This window comes from Eleginops maclovinus, chromosome 19, assembly GCF_036324505.1.
Source record: "Eleginops maclovinus isolate JMC-PN-2008 ecotype Puerto Natales chromosome 19, JC_Emac_rtc_rv5, whole genome shotgun sequence".
NCBI classification, from domain to species: Eukaryota; Metazoa; Chordata; class Actinopteri; order Perciformes; family Eleginopidae; genus Eleginops; species Eleginops maclovinus.
In genome coordinates, this window is record NC_086367.1 from 17,664,468 (window position 1) to 17,691,646 (window position 27,179).

Sequence of the window (27,179 nt, forward strand, 5' to 3'; positions counted from 1 at the left end):
GAGGGAGAAGAGTGCGGCTGAATGTGAACGACATGTCGACAGTCAGCCTCTAAAGTGTTTTCTCGGTCGTTCCCTAATTCTTTGGCGGCGGACTGAGTGAGTATTACCCGCGTCCCTGCTCTGCTAAGCGTCGCTGTGTGGATCAGAGAGGCTGCCGGGGAGAGACAGACAATGGGGAATGCAATTGGATTGCGTTACTCTGCCAAGGATTTTCATACATAGCCTGGTAAATGTCTTAATAGGTTCTGTTAATGACTAGGCTGTTTAATTGGTCATGCTTTAATTCTACTAACTATTACAATTTGTGTGCTGTAATGTTAGGGGCTAATTGATTTTCTTGGAGGGCTTTGGGCTATCCAGGCTGATAGCCCCGTCCATTTGATGTGTGATGCTGCTGCTGCTTTGCCTGATAGTGCAGGTCTGTGCTGGGAGCAGGGGCCCATGTAAAAAGCCAGAGTGGAGCTTGGTTGAGTCTCTGTGTGTTCTGACGGACAGAGAGGACGGAGAGGTAGACACTGGAATTATGTGACATGAATAATATGGCGTGGAATAAGCAGTGACCGTCATCTCTCTGGTTCGCTTGCGTCAGTGTGCAGGTCTAGAGGAGAAAAGAGAGGAAAAAAAAGTCTGAAGAAACACTGGGAGAGAAGCCACACCTGTGTCCGGCGTGTTTTCAGATGGACATGACAGACAGACAGATGGACGGAGCGAGTTTTACATTCTGCTGTGCTGTCACCACTCAACACATAAGTCCTCTCCTTTCTTGCTGCCTTAATGATGCAGAGCTATGCCGACTGCTGACTAGTCCACTTGGCTGATTGAAGAAAGAACCTTGAGTGTTGACTGTGTTTCTTCTTATTAAGGAGAGATGGCCATCCACCAAAGCAGAATCTAACAGGAGGGATCCCAGTGGTCTGTCTGGACTCACTATTGATCTCCTCCATACGGGGGGCTTCAGGCCCAGCAATAAACAATGCATTTCCTTTGACAAATACGAAGACCTACTGGGACTGTGAATGGGTTGCTTTCTGTATCGTTTTCCAATTTGTCAAACACTATTGAGCACGTTGGCCTATATTGTCTTATGTTTTTGGTGTTTGAAGCTTAAATGCTCTAAAACGCTTGGATGGATTGTCATCGTGTTATGAAGAAAACTGGCTTTTTTATGCTTCTCATTGTCTTTTAATTGTAGGACTGTACAACAAGTATTGCAGCACTGCTCTGGTTTTTGTTATGAAAGCTCATACTCATCCTCACGTGTCCTGCTACCTGTTTCTGTACTTGGCAGGCTTTGAAAGCACACTTTTAAGATAGGGTTTGACCTTTTCTCACATTGTTTTCACCACGCACACACATGTAACTTGGCTCCAGCGCTGTTTTCTCTGTGAGCCAGGCGTACATTGTGTGCAGGGCTAGAGGAGGGCTTTGATGTAATCAATATCAGATTTCAGCTGTTTCACTGTGAGCTCTCATCCTGAGTGGCAGTCTTGACTGACTTCTTACTGCTTATGCAATCCCACTCCTCTCTCCCACCTCACCCGTTTTCTTCTTCCTTTGCACCTACGCTCTGCCCATTACTCTTCCTTTATCTGTCTGTCTCTCCTTTGCTCCATTCCTTCACCTTGTTCCCATTTTTCCTCCTCCTCCTCTTCTCATTTTCACCTCTCCCCTTCATCTTTTTTCGTTGTCATAATCATCTCTGTGATTGCTCTTCCTCTCCCGGGCGGTGGTGTTTTCATTGCTGCCTCCTTGTCTAACTCGCTGATGCTAGATTATTGCTGTATGATTACAGCTACCATACCATGATGATCGTTATTGCATTTTGCATGACAGTGTTCAACAGTGTTTCAGCAGATCGAGATGCTTTATCCAATTTAGATCCCATTAAGACTTGAGAGGAAATATCCCCATGCAAGCCTCATATCTCAGTTATTTTGTGTTGTTTTTTTGTTTCCACAGAGCACTGCAACTCTGTACTCATGTTGTTGTTAGAGCAGTGGCATCCCCACCATCACCATCCCCATCACTATCAGCATCAGTTCATGTTCCTGCCCGTCATCTCGCTGCCTTCACATGAGCCCTTTTGAACATTTTGAAGAGTTTGGATTCGCAGTGACGCTTTCACTCCACTGTCATTACCACAATAATGATTATGACAGGACTCGATGGCTGTTGATAACCTAACATATTCTGCTGATTGATAATATGGGGGTTTTTGTGCCTCATCCTTCTGTTCTCTGATTGCCATTCATCTTATTAAATGGAGCAGTTCATTAGACAGAAGCATTATGAATCTGATTTGCATCTGCCCATATTCATATTGCATACATTAAAACAACACATGCGTGACATTTCAGCTTCACGGGGCATTTGAGAGTACAGATGAATATATTCATTACAAGCTTCCCCCCCTCCACTTGTCCAAAAAGCCACTCTGAAAATGATAAAATGTGATTCAAAGGTGAACCAGCCCACATGTTTGCCTTTGTTTTGCGATTTTCAATGTCAGTATTTACATTTTTAATGCAAAAGCAGTGTTGAAGAAGCTGAGGGATTGTTAGCGTGTTGTTTTTATATCAATGTTCCATGCATTCATGAACCCTGTAGATCCAAAGCTTTGTTTTCTTATGCTTAATGCATCTTACATATGTTTACCATGGCTCCGCTCATATCACTGCATGCTGTGGCCTCCAGTTGGCCTATACATCATTATTCCGATGTAATGCAATTCTTTCCCCGTGGCGCTCGGGTCTGTGTGATTTAACTTTTATTTCTGACTGCTTTAGTATGCGTCTGATGTATCATCAATCTGATTCATCCTGATCTGACTTCTGCTGTTGCCTCCCTTCCTGTTTGCCCTCTTTTAATCCTGTGTGTGTGTGTGTGTGTGTGTGTGTGTGTGTGTGTGTGTGTGTGTGTGTGTGTGTGTGTGTGTGTGTGTGTGTGTGTGTGTGTGTGTGTGTGTGTGTGTGTGTCGCTCCGCACAGTGCGGTGAAGGGCCGATGCCGGGCTTCAGCCCCAGGCTGCTGAGCTGAGAGGAAGAAGCAGGAGGATGCAGTGGGTCGCCCTGGCAGTGGCCCTGGGGTGTGTGTGTCTGTCCCAAGCGTCACACACCCCCACCCCTACCCCCACTTCCACACACACTCCTCTGGTGGACAACTCAGAGGAGGAAGTGGACGAGCCGTGCTTCGAGCCGTGCACGTGCGAGGTCAAAGAAGGTGTGCTGCACGTGCACTGCGATGGGCGGAGCTTCACTAATGTCACTCAGGTATGACGACTGTTCGTTTTGTCCGTCACGTGGAACTGCACTGCTCTGCACTTTATTGCGCTGACACTTATCTCATTATCATACCGTATCTCCAAGTCTAATATCCTGTCTCTAATGTGGCTTATGGCTGTTTCTAACTGTTGAATTCATGTAATTAATAAGATAACTAATCAGACCTCTAATTAATCATTCAGGTGTCACAGTCGTGGGTCCGCCCTTTTAAACTCAACCTCCAGAGGAACTCTCTGAGGCGTCTCTATAGCAACGGGTTTCAGCACCTTGGCAACGCAGTGTCGATAAACCTTGGCAACAATGCACTCCAGGACATCAAAGTGGGAGCTTTCCACGGGTTGGCCAAACTCAGACGACTGTACCTCCACGAGAACAAGCTGGAGGTCTTCAGAAACGACACCTTCGCTGGCTTGGAGGCTTTGGAATACCTCCAGGTAGGCTGGAGAAGATAAACCATGTTGAGGACACATGAGTAACGGGAAAATTGTCAAATTCGCCCCAAGATTAGAATATAATATATGAGATTTAATGACTTGCAGGTCCTTCTTAAGATATCTGTGCATTTTCAAAAGCAGAGTGCTTTTCCTGCTGCATTCAGCCTATTTTTCCAATTGCAGCAATTATATGATCATCACATTTTCTCTTTATACCTGCAGGCCGACTACAACGTGATCAAACGAATCGACAGCGGTGCTCTGAGGTTCCTTTACAAGCTCCGGGTGCTCATCCTCAACGACAACCTGATCCCCATATTGCCTGCTCATCTGTTCAGGTTAGATTTCCTATTATTTCTATGTAAAGTTATTACATTAAGCGGGTCGGCTCTGTAGAAATATCAGCGACAGACACAATTAGCCAGTCTGTACTTTTGTCAAATTCATGTTTCTGTGGCACACTATTTCATATCATAAAAGGCGGATTAATCATCAGATAAAACCCAGAGTTCTTAGCATTGCAAAGTGTGAAACCATTATTTTCACTTACTATCACATTGTCCTTTCATCTAACCTAGCTTACTACCCCCCTCCTCCTTCTGTTTTAGATCCGTGTCTCTGACTCATCTGGACCTGCGGGGAAACCGTCTGAAGAGCCTGGCATATGCTGGGACCCTGGAGTATGTCGGTCGCTCCCTAATGGAGCTGCAGCTGGAGGAGAATCCCTGGAACTGTGGATGCGAGGCGGTGCAGCTTCAGCAGTGGCTAGGTCAGATCCCCTACACGGCTGTAGTTGGGGACGTTACCTGCGAATATCCCTTCCACCTTCACGGCAAAGACCTGAGGGAAATTCCCCGCAAGGAGCTGTGTGCTGACCTCCCGGATAAAGAGATACAAGCCGAGGGGGGTGGACCGTCAGCTGGATCACAGCCCCAACATTTACCCCCAAACTCTAAACCCAACTCCCATCCGGGGCGAGTCCGGCCGACTAAACCCTCCTCCATGGTCCATGGCTCCCGCCAGAACACGCACACCTCGTCAACCTCCTCGTCATCGTCGTCAGCAGAGAGGAAAGAGAGGGAGAGGCAACCGAGGCCGACTAAAAAGCCTCGACCCTCCAGAACATCCCCCACACCTCGCAGTCTGATGCCCAACCAGAATCCCCCTGTGGCTGGCTACCAGACAAGGCCCCCCATCCCCATCATTTGTCCCCTTGGCTGCACTTGCAACCTGCACATCACAGACCTGGGTCTAACCGTCAACTGCAAGGAGAACGGCTTCCTGAACGTTTCCCAGCTCACACCTCGGCCCCTCAATGGCCGCAAACTGTACCTGAGTGGAAACTTAATCCAGAGGATCTATCGCACGGACTTCTGGAATTTTTCCAGCCTCGACCTGCTTCACCTGGGGAACAACCGCATCTCGTACCTCCAGGAGGGGGCTTTCTCCAGCCTCACGAGCCTGCGGAGCCTCTACCTGAATGGGAACAACCTGGAGAGGCTCAGCCCCCACATGTTCCTAGGGCTGCAGGATCTGAGGTAGGATTTATTTGTTTTCTTGTTTTTTTACATCACTCACAGCAGTGTAAGCACATTGCATTCATCGCACTTCAAAGTAATTCATAAACCTAAACCACACGTCAGCTCAGGTATTTAGATATTTGTTTAAAGTATGATGAAATTAATTTCACTGCGATCCAGGCATCGCACAGAGCAGAACATTTTGATTACCATTGTGCTGGGATTTGATTGAAATGAAGAGGTGTCCATTCTCTTTTAGGAGTTTGTCACGCTGACTGATGGCATGCTTCAGTCGAGGTGTATGAGTGACAGTGGGAAAATGAATGTTTTTTTATCCCGTATTTGCATACAGAAGTGTTAATAAGGGGGTGAGACGTCTGGATGGTGCCAGGAATTTGCTTACAGTGATGCATATGTATCATTGTCAGATTAGGCTTACAAAGATAAATCCTCTTCAATTAATGTATCCAGCAAATATCATCTGTCTGTAACTCTATTTATTCTGTGAGCGGTGAGTGTTTGATTCTGACAGCAGGTCAACTTTCATCCTTAAGAAAAAGAAGGTTTGTTGCGTAATCCTTTCGTATTAAACACATCATTTAGCCTTTCAGCTCCACTGTCTCTCTATTTCAAGATGAGGCTCAGACATATTCATTTGACTTTTTATCAATAATACAGATCCCCTCGGGATGTTCAAAAAGTCTTCCTTTTAACCTCTCATTGGCCTTTGTTGGGATCTCTAGGACGAGTAAGCAATAAGTAATTTAACCATATTACTTATTATAGCAATCAAAGTATATTTGATCACCAGCATGCAAGGAAAAGTCTGCAGTCATATTTAATTCCTCTCTTAATTCCCACTGATTTGTTATTATTGAAACCTCCAGAAAATTGAAAAGTGCCTTAAATTGGACATAATGATTAGGCATGCCAAGACTAGTGCGAGAAGTCATCAGAGGAAATTATACAATATCATTTTGACACTGATCAGGTAATCAGCAGTGAAAAGTGCACACTAAATCACATTTCTGTTGTGACTTCTTAACATATATATTCAATTATGTTATTATCACGCTGAGATGCAGGAGTGGAAAATTATACTTTAAAACAAATCGATTTAAACATAAGAACATTCATACTGTGTTTCAATTAATTACCAAGGTTTTATTCAAGACAAAGAATATGTGATATTGACTTATCCTTATTGTCAGATATTTTCAGTTTTGTTTAACATAAAGTCTCCACCTCTTATCCTCCTGTTTCCACAGTTCATCTTCTTTCTCCACGTGTACAGAGTGACTGTCTTATCCTCTCTTTAAGGTACCTTTATTTCGAGTACAACGAGATCCATGAGATAGATCCCGGGACCTTCAACTCCATGCCGTCCCTGCAGCTGTTGTTCCTAAATGCCAACCTGCTGCGGAGCCTCCCGCTCGGTGTGTTTTCTGGAGTTAATCTGGCTCGACTCAATCTGAGAAACAACCACCTTCTGCAGCTTCCTATGGAGGGCGTGCTGGAACACCTCACCGGACTGGTACAGGTCGGTACAAACATTCGTCTGTATCCGCTGAGTGATTGAGGGGGTTTCGCTACAGGAGGATGCTCGAAAAAATTATGATCTGCTAACCTGCTGGTGTGTAAATGAGTCACATACCTGGCATGAAGCTCTTAGCTGATTTAGGCCAAATAACAGGCATTTTGGTGAGTGACAGTGGCAGGGTGAGACGTGGAGATTATTGAAATGGGCCTAATTATAGAAGGGTATGTTTATTTTGAATGTCAGCCGATGAGATTAAAAGAACTAATAGATTTCCAAGACACATAATATTATCACAGCTTGGTGAACTGAACAGAAGAAGCTGAATCAATCTTCTAAAACTTCTGTCAGCCTCCTGATCTCCTGGCCTCTGGCACAGCTGCAGTTTCCTCCGCCATCATGCATCGTCTGTTGTTTTGAGAGCGCTGCTGTGGCATGTGGGACTCTGGTTGCGCCTCAGGTATTCTAATTGGAAAATTGCAATTGACTCGATTTGCATAAGTGGTCTTAATAAATCAGTAGCTAAACTGGAGAAAGCTGAACCCCTCAAGTTTTTGAGCATGGTTGTAATTAAGGCACCTCTTTGTAAATAACATTTTTCATACTACAGTTTGTGGTAAATTCACTGTTTGTGTTAGACCCTACCTTGCACTCTTAAATGCATAATTATGTGACTGTAGCTGTACACAATGCGTTGATAAGGACCAAGGTATTACATTTTTCATCCTGCCTCCTCTCACTTCAGCAAATTTACTGTACCAGGCTTTTCTTAGACAGCCGGAGTAGAATTAGGTAAGGTGGGTGTGGATTAGCCTGAATGTCATTGTGAATTCCGGTTTTACTTTTCTCTGTGAAAAATTCCCAATCCTAGCTAGTGTGGGTGAGGCTGGCAGTTCAGAGGCTGTTTCTAAATGTTTGCTCAGGGGAAGGACGACGGTGGTTTATGGAGCTGGAGGAACCGTGCAGAAGTGTATTATGTTTTTGTGCCGCTATACGCCTCTGAAGACCAAGAGCATTAAAGCATTCACCAAATGGAAGTGCACTGGGCCATATTCATAATGCCCAGCTGTATCACCATTGTAGTGCGCAAAATCTGCAGCACGGTAATTGAATTCATTCATTTAGCAGGGTTGTTATTCCTCTGACAAAGCCACATTAGCAACGGCCATGGACTGCAGAAAAATAATGTGACAATGATATCACCTGTTGACTTAATGCTGGCCTTTTGGAAGCTCGGAAAGTGGGATTTCTGGGCGCTGACGTGTGTTTTTGGAGCCAGAGTTTGCACTGTGAAATGAAAAGGGTAACACAGATGGGAGCAGGGTGAAGTTTACAGGGGCGGTAAAAAAAAAAAAAATCTCATAAAGCAGAAGCTTGTTTAGCTTAGAGTCAATGCCACCATCAAGAGCAGGATTATCAGCTAAACCCACTTACAGTCAATGCTATTTTGAAAAACCTCTCCCTATTGTTGGTGTTTCCTATCAGTTTAACAGAAACATAAATGAGTCAATTAATTGCAACACAAGAGCAGTTTAGTGTTACCTTTTTAAATCAACAATGATGGGACTGATACAACAAGAAGGTGAATCAGAATCTGTGTCTATGCCAGTGTTCACTTCACATATACAAGTCGTCTTTCTCAGTCAATGCACAGAACATGTCGTGTAGTGCAGCTCACTCTCATTATTGCCAGCTGAAATGAAAAAACTTGCCTACAGCCACATATCACCTCGAATAATGTCAGATATAAAAACAATGCAGAGTGCAGAAAGACAACAAACAACACAGTTTTAACCAGGGCCCGGATTGACAGGGAATGCACAACTCGTAATCACCTGATTATCAGTTTTTTAGTTTTAATCTGTTTTAATACGAACTAATCAGTAAGGGCAATGGTTTGACATTTTGGGAAACAAGCTGTTATTTGCTCTCTTGCAGAGATAGATGAGAACGATGATACCGCTCTCATATCAGTCTGTTCAATATGAGACTGCAGCCAGCAGCTTATTACTGTGGCATAAAGACTGGAAACGGCGAAACAGCTACCCCGGCTGTTTTCATAGGTAACAAAATCAGTGTTTACATCAGGGAATGAAATTAACACCTGCCACCTGCCAAACACAGGGTAAACGTAGCCCGGAAATATATTCAGGTCACCTGCCAGCATGGTGTAATTCCTATAATATATCCCTTATATTAATATGTTTGAAGCAATTTCTATGTTAATTTCAGACCCTGCTTTGCATTATATTTAATTTGTTGAAAGTAAAAATTTAAAAAAAGTCATGTTTGTTTGTTATCAGGGTCTATGTGGGGTTCTATTCACTGCTCCTGGATCTTTGCCCTACACAGCCTCTAGTAAATTCGATCACATTCATTTAATGTCACTCACCCAGTCATTGGCTTTTACCAGGGGAGCTGCATAGTACGTAATTCCCTGTTTAAAGGCTTATTGAAAGACAGTAAAAGCTACAGAAACAATAAAAATGTTATAAGTCAGTTTCACGTAGAAGGCTGTTGAGCCATTTTCCCTTATAAACTGTCGTTGAATCGTCTAGTTTTTAACTTTTTTCAGGGGATCGTCCCAATGTCTCCTTGGTCCCTATGTTCGTGTCCTAAACTAACATTGTATGAAATTGGTATAAGGGCTTTCTTCGCAGTTTATATTGCAAATGCATGAAGGGAGATAAACCTTTCAAGTGTGGGAGCAATTGTAAAAATAGTTTCAGCCACTGTGGAGATATCAATGTCTAAAGAAAAACAAAAACAAAAACACTACAAAAACTAAAGTTACCAAAAATGTGAGCGCGTAGGTGTCAAGGAGTGTAACATCACAACATAAGCCAAAAAAAGCTTTAGGTTGGGGATTTTACATTTAACTTCAAGGAACATGTATTGCTGGGAACCTACAACCCTTGAATTGTGGCATTAATGTGTAATATTAAGAGGATATTAATCTTGGGAACATAGATACGCTCCCGTTTTCACCAACAACCAACTAAACTCACTCATATTAAGGAGTAACCAATACAAAAATAACAAACCATAGTCTTTGACATGCATCTTTTACAAAACTGGTTTATCATTTCTAGTTGTGATACATGTTTCTGAGTGAATGTTTAAACTCCACGTTCTGTTATCAGACGTTAGAAGAGGAGTTTTGCTATTGAAGCTAAAAGTTAGCGCTAGAAATGCTGTTCAAGTTGCAATCCAGTAGCCAGGACATTCAAATGACGTTGAGAAGGGCACGGGCTTAATGGTATTAACATTGATTCAAGTCTAAAACGCAGCTGATAGCCAGGTAATGGAGTTAATTAACACCGGGAACGTCCTCAGCAGATGATATCTAATAATTCTATTAAGAGATTACCTGTCAGTGCAACCCTTGCCTCTTCACATCTGGCCATTATTTTCAGTCGGTTTGTTTACACACTCCAAACCCGTGGATATGTTTATGCAGTGAAAACAAGTCATACATTTTTTCGTAATGTCAGCCAGTATTTCACTTGAATGTGCATAGCGCAGCAAAAACCGGCCACCACAGGTGTTTAGACCTAAATACATTAGCTCAATAAAAGCCCCCTGAAATACCAGGCTTTTAGCAGGAATTTGACCAGTCATCTGGCAGGCATACTAATGTATTTTCTATTTCAGAAGGGAAGATGGTATTATTGAGTAAATGCCAATAAAGCCAGTTTACAGCAATATGTTTCACTATGAGATGATTTTTCTTGCAAAATAAGGCAGGCTTTTCTCACTTGTGTAGTAATAACCTCAATTCATTATTTTAAATTATCTTCAGGGTTGCATAATAGAGGAAATGATTAATATTGCACTTAGTATTTTATTTACTACGTCATTATGTTGAATTAGAAGTTGAACGCATTTTAACTGAGACAAATGTTTCCGATGGTGTTTTTACAATGACATAACCATTGCAACTTGTGTTAGGCAGTGCTGTGACAGATTTGAGTCAATGCACTTTGTAAGGATTTATTTAAACATGAAAATTGTCGTTTTATGGTCAAACATGGAGGGGTAATAAACTGTAATATTGACTTATTAGACAGCCCTATAGAGGCATGGAGCAGTTGTGAAAAATAGATTACTTTGAGTCGACAGTAGTTTACAGTATGTTTCTGCAGATAACAGGGCGAACAAACTTATCAACTCATGTCTACATGCTTCCCATTGCATCTTTCGGCACACTTCAAACTCAGAGAGTCCAGATATATGATACAGCAGCATTAAAAGTCAGTGTTTGTTTTCCCTCAGAATAAAAGATCAAGGGTATCTTTCCAGACTCACCATGTTGCACTGATGTTCAGCAATCACGCAGAGGCAGAGATGCCAATTTCTCTACTGACAATAGCCTCAATGGACCAGAAACTCTTGCTCTTTGCTCTTTGCTATTACTACCGCTCTCTCTCTCTCCACCTACATGAAACACAAACCGCTGGATAGAACAAGTTCATGCCCCTTCCCAAGGGGTTGTTGTGGGAAATCACTATCTGAGGTAGAAGTTGACGAGGCAGGCAAAGGGAGCGTGAGTACACTGTGAAAGTAAATTACAACACTTCAAAAAGAGACAAAAAAACTCTCCTTGAATGCACTCAACATCAGAGACGGATGAAATCTAACTTAGCAAGTTTCCGTGAGTGAATTGCTTTGACGCATTTCTCTGCCGTTGTATTTATAATGTACACCATGAAGACAGGTTTCCGATACATTATTTTTTTTAAATAGATTTCTGCGTATACTGCAGATTCCTTTCTAATGCTCTCTTTTCATTTTGGCTCTGTGTATTATTCAGAAGACACTGAAACGCATTCATCAGTATGGAGAAGGCTTGGCAAGCTGAAGCTCAGGGCCGACTTCTCACCAGAGACTACAACAAAATCCCTGCACCAGAACTTCCAAAAACCTGCTTATATTGAATATATTTCTGTGAACTAACTGGAGCAATTCTGATGACTGACAGGATATTGCTATATGGGCAAAGTGATCAATTATATGACAGACGGCTCGCTGAGAACATCCTGAATTTCTGAAATGATGTGATTTTTTTTTTTATGGCTTTCAAGTAAATTTTGGACAATTATCGCTTGATCTTTGATCTTGTCATAATGATAAAAACCCACAAGAGCAAAATGTACTCCTCTGCGGCTAAAGCATGGCAGTTTTCATCCAAAATTGATGGCATTATTTAAATCAGCATGAATATATTTACTGACAAAAGAGGTTGTTTTTTTTGTTTCTCTCATAAATTTCTTTCTGAATATGATAACAAGAAGCATCACAAGAGCAAATTTTAAACTCAAAAACATTTTAAACAAGACTCTGGTGGCTGGTTTAACCACAAGTATGCAAAGTTTACTGTGTGATAATAATACAGTATCATTAACATGCTGTGAGTGACTTTAATAAAAAGCTTAGTTTTTTTTACCAAAAACATGGTTTCATGCGCTCAAATTTCCCCTACCACCAGCACCTGTCGGGCCAACTGAGGGTCTATAATTTGCCTTCAAAACACAGCTTTGATTGACAAGTTGACAGCATATCGCACACTAGGTGACCAGGCGTATAAATTGTAAACGGTGTTAGACATGTTGGACAGATGCTTGCAAAAGAGAAGGGGTATAGAGCCCCTGGGATCTATGTGAAAGCAAACAATCCCTGGAATAAAATGCTTCAAGAATTTCAGCCAGATGGAGGATTGTCGTTAGAAAAGTTATAAAACACAAAACAAGCTGACATTTTGGTCGTACCTTGTTTATTCAAAATGTCACCTTGTTCGGTTGTGTGCATTCATGCTGATTTACAGCGCCACAATGACTCTGAAACAAGGAAAACTGCGCTTCCATTGGACCATTTTAATATAGTGGAAGTGTTCAAGAGTTAAAACTGCGGCGGAGTATTGTTTCTACTTACTCTCCGGTTGCAATTATGCCATTATCAAAGCCACACAAAAGCCCACAGTGGGCTTACTCCAATAAAGTGGAGGAACATCCTGTTGTTCAGCGTGATGCATGGGGAAGTAGTCCTACAGTTGCTCCCACAACAGCAATGCTGAATCATCTCAAAAGGCATCCATCTATTTCTGCAAGCCTGGGAGTTGGCCTAACCAAATTAGCATGACAACATTTGTGCAAGCTTCTTGGAAATGTGACAGAGAGAGAATATCAGCTTTCATTGCCAATGTCGTTGCTAAAGATATGGAACAGATTAGTTCTACAGACAATGCAACGAGATGTGAGTGATTTCCTTTGTGCATAATCTGCTTTACCCTTTTCAAAATGTGGAAAAGTGAATATTTGAGTTTGTTTTTAGGACACGCAATCAATAGCTTGCAATGAGAAAATGGATTTACGCCCGTACCTATTGGATTATAGCACAGGGGAGAGTTGCATCATTACATCTCGTCTATTGTTAAAAACAAAGTGCCGTGATACTCGTCACACAAAACCTACCCGCCAGTTTTGTCAATAACCACTTATGTATACTGTGAGTGGTCTTTATTTTAAACTGAAATATTCCTATAACCCGCTCCATATGTGAACAAGTTCTAAAGAGAGCACTTGTGGTTGGTACAAGTTGAATTGGTCACTACTCGGTTGTTCTCAATTATTGAGAGTAAATTGTGCCGGTGCGCAGGCATTCAGGAAATGTAAGCACTTACATTTTTTGATGACCTTATAATGACATTATTTACATTAATCAGTACTTTACCACACCTGCATTACTCAAAAAATCATTTAAAAATGCTGGCCGTTGTGGAAAGCTGTACTCTGTTATGCAAATGCAGTAAAAACTCATTTTCAATATACTCTAGCTGGTGGAAAGAGAAGCTAGCGGAACACATCATTTTTCTTGTTGTCCTCCTATTAGAGGGCCAGCTGCTGGATTATTCTTCAACACAAGAGATGGTTACACAGTTACTCATATCTGTGCTTTAAATCATGATATATCACAAGGATTACAGAAATATTATACCTTTTTTTTGTAGACATTCATAAAGTGATTCATGAATTTGCATTGCACGGCAGAGCGTTAATTAGTGGACCATTACACAATGACAAAACGCTGTGCTGCTCTGTGTTTTCTCCAGGTGGACCTGCAGCAGAACCCGTGGGAGTGCAGCTGTGATGCAGCGCCACTGAAGCGTTGGCTGGAGGGGCTCAGCGCGGTGGTGGTGATGGGAGAGGTGGTCTGCCATTCCCCGGAAAAGACCAAAGGAGTCGACCTCCGCTCCCTCTCCATGGAGCTGCTGTGCCCTGAGCTGGAGCCCCAGGAGGACGAGGAGCCGGAGGAGCAGACCGCCACCTCCACGGATGCAGCCAGCGGTGTATCGGTCATCTACCCCGGCTCAGGGCTGGGCCCTCTGATCCCCCCGGGGAAGGATTCAATCCCTCTTTCGGTGTTAGTGCTCAGCCTGCTGGTGTTGTTTGTGTCGGCATTCTTCGCAGCGGCTGCACTAATCGCCTACGCCCTGAGGAGGAGGGACAAGCTGCCGTTCCGTCGCCAGGGAGAGGTAGACTTGGCCGGCATCCAGATGGAGTGTGGCATCTTCACCGAGCAGACGCACCACCACCATCACCACCATCACCACGGCCTCCAGGAGACGCCGCACCTGCCCGCGGCCGAAAACAACCACGTCTACGACACCATCCTTCCCCAGGAGGCGGCTTCAAAGGGTCCCTGCCCGGCCGCAGCCCCACACATGTGTAGCAACCCCATCTACAAGGAGGAGCAGGAGGTGAAGCAGCGGTCACAGCAGACGTTTGCAGCTTCCAAAGAGAGCGAGGGAGTATACTGCTCTGCAGCGGAGAAGGAGAGGGAGTGGACTCTTGAGGTTTCCTCGTCGCCCATCAACACTGTCACAGGAGCGATGGGACCGCTGCCCGGCCTCCACGGGAACGGCATCCTCTGCCCCACAGTGATCGACAGCCAAGGCCCCACCCCTAAGGTGGAACTGGTAGACTGCCTTTTCAGACTCCCAGCTCCTGAGTTCAGAGACCTGCCAGACAGGTACGCGAGGCCACCGCCCCGCTACCCTCACCCCCAAGACTCCAAACAGGAAGCCAGACCCGACCAAACGTTGGTGGTCTCCACTGGCAGCTCCATGGCAGGCGGGAGCAGTCAGAGCGAGCAGGGAGCGGGAGATCAAAGAGCCAGACTGAGGACCACACCTGACTACATGGAGGTGCTGGACAGGTCCTACCAGTTTTAAAACTCCCTATCCTCTTCCTCATATTCCTGCTGCCCCTCTTCTCTTGTCTCTTCATCATCTCCCCCTCTGGCGATGAATCATCGGTAACAATGACTCCTGTACAGAAGCTGCTGTGGCTTTGAGAGGAGCCTGTGGGAGAGCGGGACTACACTACACACGTTTATTCCTGGATAACAAGCTGAGGTCAGTTTTTGTATTTCCCCCCCCACTACTGGCGTATAGGTTGGTATTTGGCAAAGGATTAGCTGATCCCAGATCTCTGCCTGGAGGCCAAACTTCAGCTGCAGCTACTACAGAATCTTTTCTCTCTGTTACGCTTCACAATCATAAAGTACAGAGGCTCCATTTTTTTCTATTCGCCACAATGAGCAGGAAACAGTGTGCTGGTGGGCGTCAATGTTCATAATATCAGCTCTTTGCAACATCAAACACAGAGTCATAAACTGTGACAGCCAGAAGGTGTGGAGCACACTGGGCGTAAGATGGAGAAGCGACAGAGACAAAGCGAGAATGAGAGAAACGACTAAAAACAGCCAAGTGCCTTAGCAATGAACAGCCAGCAGTGTGGTCAATGCTTATTTTTCTATGAATACAGATCTATTTATCTAAACAAAGAGGTTTGACTACCAACGGATGGGACGCTGATGGACGACTGAGACTGAAACCAATCAAAGCCGCCGAATAATTGCATTCCCTGGATGAGCCAAAAATAATAATATACCCAGTCAATTATTGGAGTTGTTTGTATGCAGTTCAGTTCATTTTCATCTCATCCAGTTAACTTAATTTGCTTATCCAGCCGATCTACAGGGCTAGAAGAGGGACATATCCAGGAATAGTTGGTTGCTGTGTGAAATTTTGAAAAGGTTCTGTTTTTTGGATGAAAGGATACAGAGATTATTTTTTTTAATGCAAGAAAAAACAAAGGAAGGCCGACAAACAGAAGGACTTTGTGGCAATGGATGCATTTTGGATTTCTTAATCAGCTAGACTTAATGAGGCCACAAGGACCTCTGCTCCCTTTTTTCTTTCATCGGACAAAAGGCACAGACGCTACTGTATTGATTTTTAATTATTTCTCAGAGGAAAATTGAATGGCAAAAAACAAACAATGGACAAAAAACACACAGGACGCAAAGGCATTTTTTTGTCAAAAAAAAAAAGACAGACACTTCTATCAACTATCGATTATTATCTTTTACGGAGGTACCTTTTTATGCTTTCATCTCCTACCAATAGTAGAGGCAGTTGTGAATATATTTATTCTTAGTTTTTGCGTGTTGAAGCTCTCCTGTAAGGGATCATGTTATATTAATGTATAGGATGATTCTGCATCTGGTTCAGCCTTCTTACCGCCAACCCACGAAATACAATAAAGGGTGCTACGTAAAAAAACAAACCTTGCGATGGAAGCTACTGTGTGACAAATTGACATACACACTCACACATGCCATGACCCCCATAAATGCACACTCACTCTCTCCTTCTCCTTGCTTTTAAGTGCATGAAAAAAACAGCCCGAGGTATGCTAAGCCTGTGAGCTTGTCCACGCAGCGTGTTGAGAGATCAGATGAGAGCTGAGCCTGCAGGGCTCCTCACACACTTAAGGGTGGAGATAGAAGTTAATAGTGTGAAATCTACCACATTAATGCTATAGAATCAATACAATCTATTTGTAAAATAAGGACATGTGGTTCTGGTAGCCTCGAGGCCAAGGTTGTGAATTGCTCCATCTCCCTGCACGATGCTCTGTTTCTTTCTTAATGATTTTCTCCATCGCACTTCTCTCTGCTTTCATCTCTGAGTTTGATTTGCTCTCTTCTTTTATCCTCCTCTTTTTGTTCCTCTCCTCCTCACTGTTCTCTTTGCTCCTCTCCTTTCCCCTTCCCTCTCTTTCTATCTCGTTGCTCTGGCTGTCAGCTCAGCCTCTCAGGACAGACGCAGAGAGATGCTGTTCTATATGCTGCTCGACACACAGGTAGCTCGCGCTAAAGTGTATCTACGTGTGTGTGTGTGTGAGTGTGTGTTTTTTTGTTTCCTTCTGCTGCGCTCTTTCCATCCTTCGTTGATGAGTGCACTTCTTCAGACGCCTCCTCACTCTCAGTGTTCACAACTCTGTTGCACAGATAATCCCCCTGTGGGTGTGGGTGTGCGTGCACATGCGGGACTGTGTGTGTATATTCAGAGGGGTGTGCCTTTGGTTGGAGGTGTGTGTGTTTAAGAAGTGTGTGTTTGCAGCTAGTTGAGTGTCTGTGTGTGTGAGCGTGACGAAGAGAGTGAGTGCGGCGCCACAGCCTCAGTCCAGCCTTAATCCTCTAAGCTGTGTAGTTCACTCATGCCACATCAGTCCCATTGTGTCTACAGACAAAGAAGCGCAGTTAAAACTAAATGCCAGTTAAAGCAACAAACGACTAATTATAGCATCATTCTCTCCGTCCTTTTCTCTCTCTCGTTCTCGCTTTTTAACGCTTCCTTCTCACTTCCTTCGTCCGTGAACGCCCGATTCCTGCAACACTTTCTGTTCTGGACTCGTTCCAGCTGTGTGTGTGTGTGTGCGAATGAATTGTGCACTTGTGTTTCCCTGTATGCGTGTGTCTGTGTGTATGTGTGTTTGACTATCTGACAGCTTTGCCATGGTTCATGTGTTTGGGTCCTGTCAGAGCTGTCCTGTCACTGTGTGAAAAAAAATCATTCATTTCCCAGAGTCGAGGATGAAAGAGTCTTTAGACTTCAAACGCCTGTGGGCCTCTGTGGCTTAGATTGCCTCTCGCTCTTCCTCCACCGCCGTGTCATTTATTCCTTTAAAAAAAATACAAAAAAATCAGTGCCACTGTGGCATCGGTTAAGTAGTGATGGCAGAGACTCGGCAAGGAACTGGACAATTAGCCTGATTAAAACACTGTCATTTTGCATAATAGATTTTGCCCGAGCTGAGGGGGAGTGTGTGTGTGTGTGTGTGTGTGTGTGTGTGTGTGTGTGTGTGTGTGTGTGTGTGTGTGTGTGTGTGTGTGTGTGTGTGTGTGTGTGTGTGTGTGTGTGTGTGTGTGTGTGTGTGTGTGTGTGTGTGTGTGTGTGTGTGTGTGTGTGTGTGTGTGTGTGTGTGTGTGAAAGCATGAAACCATATTCTTCTCTGCATAAATATGTGGGGTATTAAAAATGCACAGTTGGGCATAGTTTGATGTCAGTGAAGAGGGATCTATTTAAAAGTCATGGTGCATAGCTGCAGAAGCTTTGGTGTTTGGGCATGACAAATAGTTGTGGTAGAGCTGGTCATCCCACATCCACACACACACACACACACACACACACACACACACACACACACACACACACACATAAACACAAGTGCTGCAGATGTGCACACCCTTTCTTCACACAAACATAGATGCACAAGTAAACAAAGTCCATTTGAATATGTACACAAACTGCACATACAAACACACATGCAAACAGGCTGCGTGTGCTGCAGAGCCGTGATGTTGTTTGGTTGCTCTGCATTGCAGTAATCGGCTCCACTCTTCTGCTCTGCTCTCACCCACAGACAATCATTGGCTCTCAATGGACAACATCAGCAAGGGAAATACCTACAAAGAGATCGAGAGCCATAGAGAGCATGTGAGGGAGAGAGTGAGATGGGGAGGGGAGGGTAAGGAGGATTCTGGAAGGGAGTGGACGAGGAGAAGGTAGGGAGGGAAAAGAGGGACTAAAGAGGACAGAGGGAGATTTAAGGGAAGGATGGGAGGAGATAAAAAGAAGGGGAGAAAGATCAGCGAGCGGGTGTTTCCAGGCTTAAGGCTGCCGGAGGACTTGTTAATTCGTGAGCGAGGGGATAGTTAGAGTAGGTAGTGAGACGCAGAGAAGAAGAAAGCACTTACAGTGTGCAGTGTGAGGCAGACATAGTGAATCCACACATCTTATGTCCGCCTTTGCTTTGTGTCTGCTCTCCGGCACACGACGCCACCCACATGATCTATGTGAAGACTCGGAGCTCAATTACGTGTCTGCCAAACAGCTACAGCCAGAAGAGGAAGATTTCCGTGCCTCCTAGTGTAACATGACAATACTTATTTACAGTGCTGTGAAGCAAAATGGCAGATTATTCGGCGTGTTGGCTAGGTGTTATTATAGTAAGCTGATATGTGTCTGTTACTGTGTCGTTCTGCCATTGCAGTAAGCTGTTGCGAAGACACTAAGATGGCAGGGAGCGGGCCAGTTTGACGTTGAAAGGATCACATGAGCTCTACAGGCCTTGTGCTGCAGTTTTCAAAAGTGTGTGTGTGGTTTTATATCAGGCACATTTATGTGAGTTTTAAGGTTTGTGTGTAAAAGAATGAGAACAGACAGAATAATGAGAGAGTATGGATGAAAGAGTTTTGTTTTTTTTCACAAAGAAATACCCTTTAAGATAAATAGGAAACATTTTCACACATATTTCAAAGCCTACGCACATCCATAAAAGTTTCCACTCTTCACCTCAGGTTTTTTGCAGAGGAAAATGAGAGGAAATTTAGATTACCTGCTGATCATGCATCACTGAAATTATTTTGTTCTCACTCGGATACAACTACACTATTATTGATTATTCTCTATCCAATTTTCCGCTTTTTTAATATTCACTTTATGGGAATTATTCACTGAATTGAGTTACAACGAGCCTCAGGATCAGTGTCTTTCTGAACCCCGCTATAAGACTGTGGATCGTACCATAAATTCTGATTTGTGAATGTGTCTCCCTGCTGTGTGGACTTGTTTCCTCCTCTGTCAGGAGGGAGCCAGAAGCGGAGGATTAGCGCTACCTCAGCACAGGAAAGCCTGGTGGCTGCAATTGCTCAGCTCCCATCACCCCCTAAATACCTCAGCTGGTGGTTTTAGTATTGAGAGGCAGTGGGCCACACAACTGTCGACTTTGCACTTCATTTATGATAAACTTAAGTCGGTCTTAATCTCCATCCGTCGCCGTGTGTTGAACCAGTGTTTGGAACAACATGTTTATCTGGCGAGTGTTGCTGGGAGCCAGGGGAAGGCACCCGTTCACTGAGATAACCCACAACATCTTCTCTCCCTCCAAGTGCCGCCGTGTGTGTGTGTGTGTGTGTGTGTGTGTGTGTGTGTGTGTGTGTGTGTGTGTGTGTGTGTGTGTGTGTGTGTGTGTGTGTGTGTGTGTGTGTGTGTGTGTGTGTGTGTGTGTGTGTGTGTGTGTGTGTGTGTGTGTGTGTGTGTGTGTGTGTGTGTGTGTGTGTGTGTGTGTGTGTGTGTGTGTGTGTGTGTGTGTGTGTGTGTGTGTGTGTGTGTGTGTGTGTGTGTTCAGGGGCGTAACAGTGATTTATGGGTCCTGTGAACAGAGGGGAATTCTGGGACCTCTTTTTACTTTTTCATCACCAGAGCAATGGCATCAAACATCTAAATCCACCGAGCTACGACGCAGAGATCACACTTTCTGTTACAGAAAGGTCTGCGGGTGCTGCGCTGTTGGCCCTAAGCTGTCAAGACTGTACAGAGCCTGAAAACAATAACAAACTACAACCCTGAAATGAGTAGTAGTATATAAAGTTTGTAAAGGTTGTATTGTTAAACTTTTGCCCAAAAACTGAGACCAAAACATTTCAAGGTTTTCTTCATTGTTTGGTATTTACTATTTTATAGCAAACAACAGTATGTAAGACAATGCAGGCAGTTCCAACTCAGGGTTAATATTTTCAAAAACTCTTTCTTATATATGCAGCACACACACACACACACACACACACACACACACACACACACACACACACACACACACACACACACACACACACACACACACACACACAGATTCAAAATGCATTCAGAGTAAGAGTAAAATAAGAGTGTTGTTTTGTCTTCTGCTGTTTTATTAACCTATCCATCATAATGTAGCAACAAGTGAATCGACTGAAAATATTGACATCAGCGGGAGTTATGTACAGCAGCTCTCCCTTCACATTAGTTAGTAGACCATCACACACACAAACACAATCTTTAAAGCTGCACCGATCAATGTGTTTATATTAACAACTGGTCAACTGACTTCATGTAATTTTAGGGAGAATAATCACCCGACTCTGCAGTTCCCCTGAGGTTTACCCTTTCAGCGCCGAGCAGCTCATTGTTTTGGTTTTATGACCGACGATTTTACTGCTTCTGATTAACTATTATGGCTCTCATCAGCTTAAAAAAGCAGCAGGGAGCAGTTTTCTGGAATAAAAATGTCTGATAAACCTACTGAACACCTGCCCACAACAACGAAGACAAAGTTAGCACCCAGTCTTGTGCAAGTGTCAAAAAATATATGTATACTTTGGCATTATCAGCTGAAGAACCTAATATTTCCCTCATGATAGACTAGCGCTAAAACTGAGATAAGATCTGTTACACGATATTGTCCACACGGGATTTTGCGTGGGCAATAGCTCTACAAAGAACTGCAATCAACTAAAAACAACACATAGACAGCAAGACATCAGAGACACAGAAAAAACAAGAGAAAATATATAGAAACACTTCATGTGCCTTGTGATATAAAAGATACAAATACATTGACATTGTAAAAGTCAGGGAAGAAATCGTAACCCATGAAACCATATTTACAAAATATTGCACATGCCTTGTAAAATAAAGGAGAGGAATACATTGGTATGATAAAAAATCAAGGAAAGAAATCATAAAAGTCATAAAAGCCTAATTACAGAATACTGCACATGCGTTGTGAGGAAGACTATGAATACTTGGGTATTGTAAAAAATCAGGAGAGCAATCACAGAACCATAAAAAGCATAAAACTGGATGCAACACTGCCTCATCCCTATGAACTGCGGAAGGATTAAAATGTTTTCCTGCCAGACTGAAAACTCAAATTGTGCCCAGTGTCTGCGGCATGTTTAAAATAAGATGTAAAGTGTTCACTATGTCGAGTTAAAAAGGTGAAAATAAGTCAACGTCTCATTCACAGCTTGTTCCTCAGGCCCCTAACAGAGGAAACAACGTTTAATACTGCTTTAAACTTCACTGTTTAACAAATCCTTAAAGAACCAAAAATTATAAGACAACAGTTGTTTAATAAATCCTAGTCATGAGTTACCCTGGACATGAGAATAATATATGGTGAAAGATTACAAGACATTATCCAAGCAAGTTCTCCCTTATCTATTTTCTACAGAGTACTGTGTGTGAGTGTGTGTGTGTGTGAGTGTGTGTGATGAAAGACGAGACCAACATTATCAGTATGCATTATTTTTGAATACAATTTAAAGTTAGAATTGATAGTAATGTTCAAAGTGTACGAGTGATATTTGTATGTGAAACCCACACTTATGTGAACCTGCAGTACATTCATTTCTTTTGTTATTAAGCCATAGTTTGTGATGTTGTTGCAGTGGATTGCATAAAATGTGACAGGTATTCGTATCATTATGTTCACCCTCTGTACTTTTAATATTTTATCTTCGAAATAGGTGTAGGAAAGACAATTTTAAAGCTGTTAACAAAAATATGTCATGCCTTATTTTATACCTCTCGGGTTGGTGACATAAATGCCATAATTCCATGGTTTAACCTAGCGATTGGTGTGACGAAAGATCAAATATTTGCAGCTGTGACAACTTTCCACTGTTTTAAAATCCTCTCTGTGCCACATTACAAACTGTGTTTGATCGCGTTGTGAGTTTTATTTGTTTGTCGTTGTCAGTTCCACCAATCCATGTTTCGAAAAACCAGAGCGGTGTGAAATAGAAGTGTAAAATCTTCATAAATATACATTTGGGGATGACAAAAGGCATTTTAGTTCAGAGGGTTTAGAGCCATGGCTCATCCTGGGAAGCTGCTGTTTATATGAACGCGGCATATAAAGAGGCGTGCATGAGTGTGTGTGTGTGTCCATGTGTGTTTTTCCTGAATGTGAGCTGGTTGCTACGTGCATGTGCCAGTTCTCCAGCCGTGGAATGAATCAGATCTGCTCTCAAGACCGCGTACCTCTCTCCAACGGGGGACTCGTAAAAGAAAGCCCTACATGAAATCCATTATGCTTAATTCCCCAAATCCATAATACCCTCAGAGGTCTTAATCTCCATCCCATTCTTATATAAATTAGCTTCCTCGTCTCTGGCAGACAGAGCTTTCTGAGTCGACACCAAATGCCCAGACCTCTATGTTCTGAGTTGGGAGGAATCAATGCCACTACAAGGAACTGCCATGATCTTTTCTTCCACCGCGTCACTTTGAAGGAATAGTTTGACATTTTAGAAATTGGCTTATTCGCCTCTGGTGGAGAATTAGATGAGAGTTTGATTCCACTGATTGAATATGGGGTTAGCTTAGTTTAACACAATGTTAGGAAACAGGGAAACAGCCACCAACAATATCACATTTTTCCCAACTGGCACCAGTTAAAGAGCATGCAGAGTCACTTATTATCAGTCTTCTTAACAATTCACCAATGCATGTTCAAATGCCTGTCAGTGAAATAATGATATCCTCTGGGATGGTAAGTCAAACTGAATCTAAACATATGGGCATCATGTCTGTGTGTTCTGATTTGACTGAGTTATGACTGGGTTGCTATTTTTGACACAAATTGCAGCAATCAGGCGCGAAGGGGGGTTAAAGTATCTTAATTGCCTCCATGCGCGGTGTATCACAGCAGCCGCTGCTGCAGCTCCAACTGCTGCATGCAAAACTGCTGCGGGCACAACTACGACATAACTTCCTGTTGTTTTTAGAAAACAGGCATGCAAATGACCTCGCATACATAACTTTTGGTGTTACACAGGACACAAACAGCAGTATCCTGTGTGTTTCTATTCAACTTGACCTTTCTACTTGCATAGATACTTTTTATACCTCCTGTTCTCCTTTCATAATTAGAGTGAATAATAACTGTTCATGTCTTAATATGCTGCTTATACCTATGGGGTTGTTTTTAAGGGGAGGTGTGTTGATTGTGTTCCTTTAAAACAGAGCTAGGCTAGCTGTTTCCAGTCGTTGTGCTAAGCTAAGCTAGCTTCTGGCTATAGCCATATTGCACAGATACAAGAGTTGACATCTTGCTTTCTGCAAGAATGTAAAAGAACATTTTCCCAAAAGTCTAGCTTTATCTAAAAGGGACATCTACATATCACAGGGACACATCTCCAGGACACAGAGCAAACTTGTTATTTTGAGGGCACGCACATTGAGGGAGAGAAATTAAGCACCGCTTTTGTTTTGTCAAGGCTCAGATGTTTTTTTGGCCTCCAGTTTCCTTTCTGTTTGGGGCATCTGTCAGAGGCTGTTTTCTCGAAAGTGGTTCTGGGATGAGAATGAGTGAAGCGCTCCAGTATATGTGTGTTTGTGTGTATGTGTGGGATGGCAGATAACCGGGGGCGATGCACCACAGTTTCGAACCAGGAAATAAAAACAACATTCCAAAGAGAATAATGCAGCAGGAGGAGGAACCCAGTTCTACCGAGGTCCCCTGGCATTGCTCACTAGCTTGTGTGTGTGTGTGTGTGTGTGTGTGTGTGTGTGTGTCTGATGTCTCCACCAGCTTTTGTGCATCTCTATGTATGCTGGTTATGTACACATGCTTGTCCTCCAGCACAACAATGAATCACACACACACACACACACACACACACACACACACACACACACACACATACACACATAATTAGTGCTGGGTCCCCACAGCGGCTTATTCCAAGATTTTTCTCCACCTTTCCAAAAAAACAATGTTTTGCTTTCTCTCTAGCGCAACATTAATCAGGGGGAAAGACTTTAACTGTTTTTCAGCATTTTTTTTAACCACCCTTTCCCCCCTACTTGTTTCCCGAACTCTATTATGCCTCCCTCTCCTCTTAATCGCTCCTACTTTCCAACAACTCCCTCTGTAATTATTTCCTTCCTCTCTCCACCCATCTCCCTCCCTCACCGTGCTTCCCCCTTCGTTACTTCTTATTTAATCTCACTTCGTTTTTACTTTCTCCCCCTCCTCACTTCATCCCTTTCCTTTCTCTCTCCTCTGTCTGTCTCTGTTAAATGGGAGCAGTGACCCCATTACTGAGCGTTGGTGCTGCGGAGCGCAGGAGGAAGAGGAGGAGAGGGAAGGAGGAGCAGGAGGAGGAGAAGATGGGAGGATGGATTGCGTTGTGTGTGTTGAACGGGATGATTAATGAGCGTCGCCTCCAGAGGGTGTTATCCCTGCTCCGGACCAGCAGGGACACCACTGGGTCACCTCTGGTCAACACACACACACATCGCTCTGATACACACTGCACACAAATACTTTTATGCTCTGCAAACACACACACTTGCCTCACACACCTGTCACTGCTGACATTATCATTAACAAAGGGGGGACAATGGGATCGGGGGCCACAATAGCAAACACAACGAGAGCTGGAAGTGTTCACAGTTCATGAGCTGAGTGTAACGTGAGCCGCTGCTGCTGCTTGGCCAGATTGTTCCTCCTCAGGCAAATCTCTGCGGCTGATTTAACTCCGAATACATGATTGATTGATGTGATGACTTCCCTGAATCCTGAATTGAAATATTGGAATCTTCATATCGAAGTCATCTTTAACGATCAAGCATTGTGCTGTGACAAACTTTTCAGTATTGATTAATCTGTTAATTATTATTTGATTAATAGAGTCATTATTATGTCCAGTGGTCCTGTCATTGGAGGCTAAAAATATGTCTCCCACCACCCTCATCCCCCTGTAGTAAATTAAGATGTTAACCATTCATACTGTGGAAATAAAAACCTCAAAGTTAAACATGATTTTATTGAAATGCCAAGGACATAAGCTCCTTTTAGTTTTACTATAGGATTACTATCAGTGCAAATGACGAATAATAATGCAGCATGCTGACTTTATTTGCACTCTATTACTCAACTGATATATTTGCTCTTTAAAGAGGCCCTATTATGCTTTTGGGGTTTTTTCCCTTTCCTGTAGTGTTATAGATCTTTGTGCATGTAAATGATCTGCAAAGGCTCATATCCCAACGTTCCCCCCTGCCTAAACGTTTCAATTGTAGTCTTTTGTTTACTTCCATAACATAGTGACATCAGTATGTAACACTCTTGTTTTTAATGGCTAGCACTTAAACACATTGTACGTGATAGGTGGGATTTCTCTAAGCGCTTGACCAATAAGTACAGAGTCTGCGAGCTAACCAATCAGAGCAGACTGGGCTCTGGTTTCAGACAGAGGGTGAAAAGAGGTGCTGCTCGCAGTATGAGAAAAATAAAGAGCTTTTTGAACATTAAAGCCTGGAAACATGTCACAGTAGAGGCACACACTTTAAAATGAGCATAATATGTGAATGTTGGGGGGAATGTTGTCGTTTAAGATGCCAATCATAGAAAACAGCTCCCTAAGAATAACTTCACGTGTGTTCATTTGTTCTCGTGTATGTTTCTCATGTGGCGGTGACCCTGTGAGCAGCGCAGGCTTCTCTGGGCTGTTTTCTTGACTTTGTTTTAACTCATCATGTCAACATGATGAGCGTCAATTGTTTTCCTTTTGTTCTTCTTCTTCTTCCTCAGTTAAATACGTCGATCTCGTCCATTTTCACTTGTTGTTTTGCTGTCTGAATGACACTTGCTATTCCGAATACTGATTGCTTTGCTGGCGTGGAAGCACTCTGTTTGTTTATTGACATGACTGAACAGATTCATCCATTTAGTTCCACTCTAGGTCTTGAGTAGGATTGAGAAAGACTGCTTTAGTCTATGAAATGTCAGAAAATGGTTTCAGAAACTCTCTAGAAACAAAATATATCTAATTTATAAAAAGAAATGGTCACATCTGAGAGGCTGGAACCAGTTAATTTTTTGCCTTTTTGCTAAATAAATGACTGAAATGAATCATAACTGCTAGCTATTCATGTTCTGTTGATTAACTCAATATATAATCAACTTGTTTCAGCACAACCAACTTAAAAATGTAATCATAAACGTAAAATGGCATAAGTCCTGATGAATAGGTTGTTTTGATTAGTAAAGAGGAATTAGGGTAACTCCATAGGTGTTTCAGAAAGGTGTAAATCCTCAGTTTGACAATGCTATTGGGAATCTGCTGTGGTTGCCCTCATTTTTATTTTCCGCTTTCATTCCGTGACTCCACAGGACTTCCCTCTTCTGCTTCTCCCCCACTGTTTCTGCCTCTATAGAAACAAC

The 27,179-nt window shown here is 43.0% G+C and overlaps 1 protein-coding gene across 3 annotated transcripts; it reads left to right on the plus strand.

Moving 5' to 3' along the window:
• Positions 1-25,218, plus strand: LOC134881094 (SLIT and NTRK-like protein 3). Of its 3 annotated transcripts, XR_010167998.1 has the most exons (8): positions 4-226; positions 2,988-3,268; positions 3,463-3,714; positions 3,937-4,052; positions 4,323-5,252; positions 6,555-6,774; positions 13,880-16,207; positions 25,041-25,218. XR_010167998.1 is itself a non-coding variant. In XM_063908227.1 (7 exons), exons 2-7 carry the CDS (start codon positions 3,053-3,055, stop codon positions 14,999-15,001), a joined length of 2,856 nt encoding a protein of 951 aa, XP_063764297.1. In that variant the 5' UTR covers positions 1-96; positions 2,988-3,052; the 3' UTR covers positions 15,002-16,373. The 3 variants fall into 3 exon arrangements, 2 of the variants coding, with proteins under 2 accessions (XP_063764297.1, XP_063764296.1); XM_063908227.1 differs by lacking the exon at positions 25,041-25,218 and having other exon boundaries at positions 1-96; positions 13,880-16,373; XM_063908226.1 differs by lacking the exon at positions 25,041-25,218 and having other exon boundaries at positions 13,880-16,373.
• Positions 25,219-27,179: the final 1,961 nt, after the last annotated feature.

Coding starts and splice junctions, on each gene's coding strand:
- LOC134881094 (XM_063908227.1), top strand. CDS start 3,053: ATGCAGTGGGTCGCCCTGGCAGTGGCCCTGGGGTGTGTGTGTCTGTCC. Junction 3,715..3,936: donor AGGCTTTGGAATACCTCCAG/GTAGGCTGGAGA, acceptor TTATACCTGCAG/GCCGACTACAACGTGATCAA. Junction 6,775..13,879: donor ACCTCACCGGACTGGTACAG/GTCGGTACAAAC, acceptor TGTTTTCTCCAG/GTGGACCTGCAGCAGAACCC.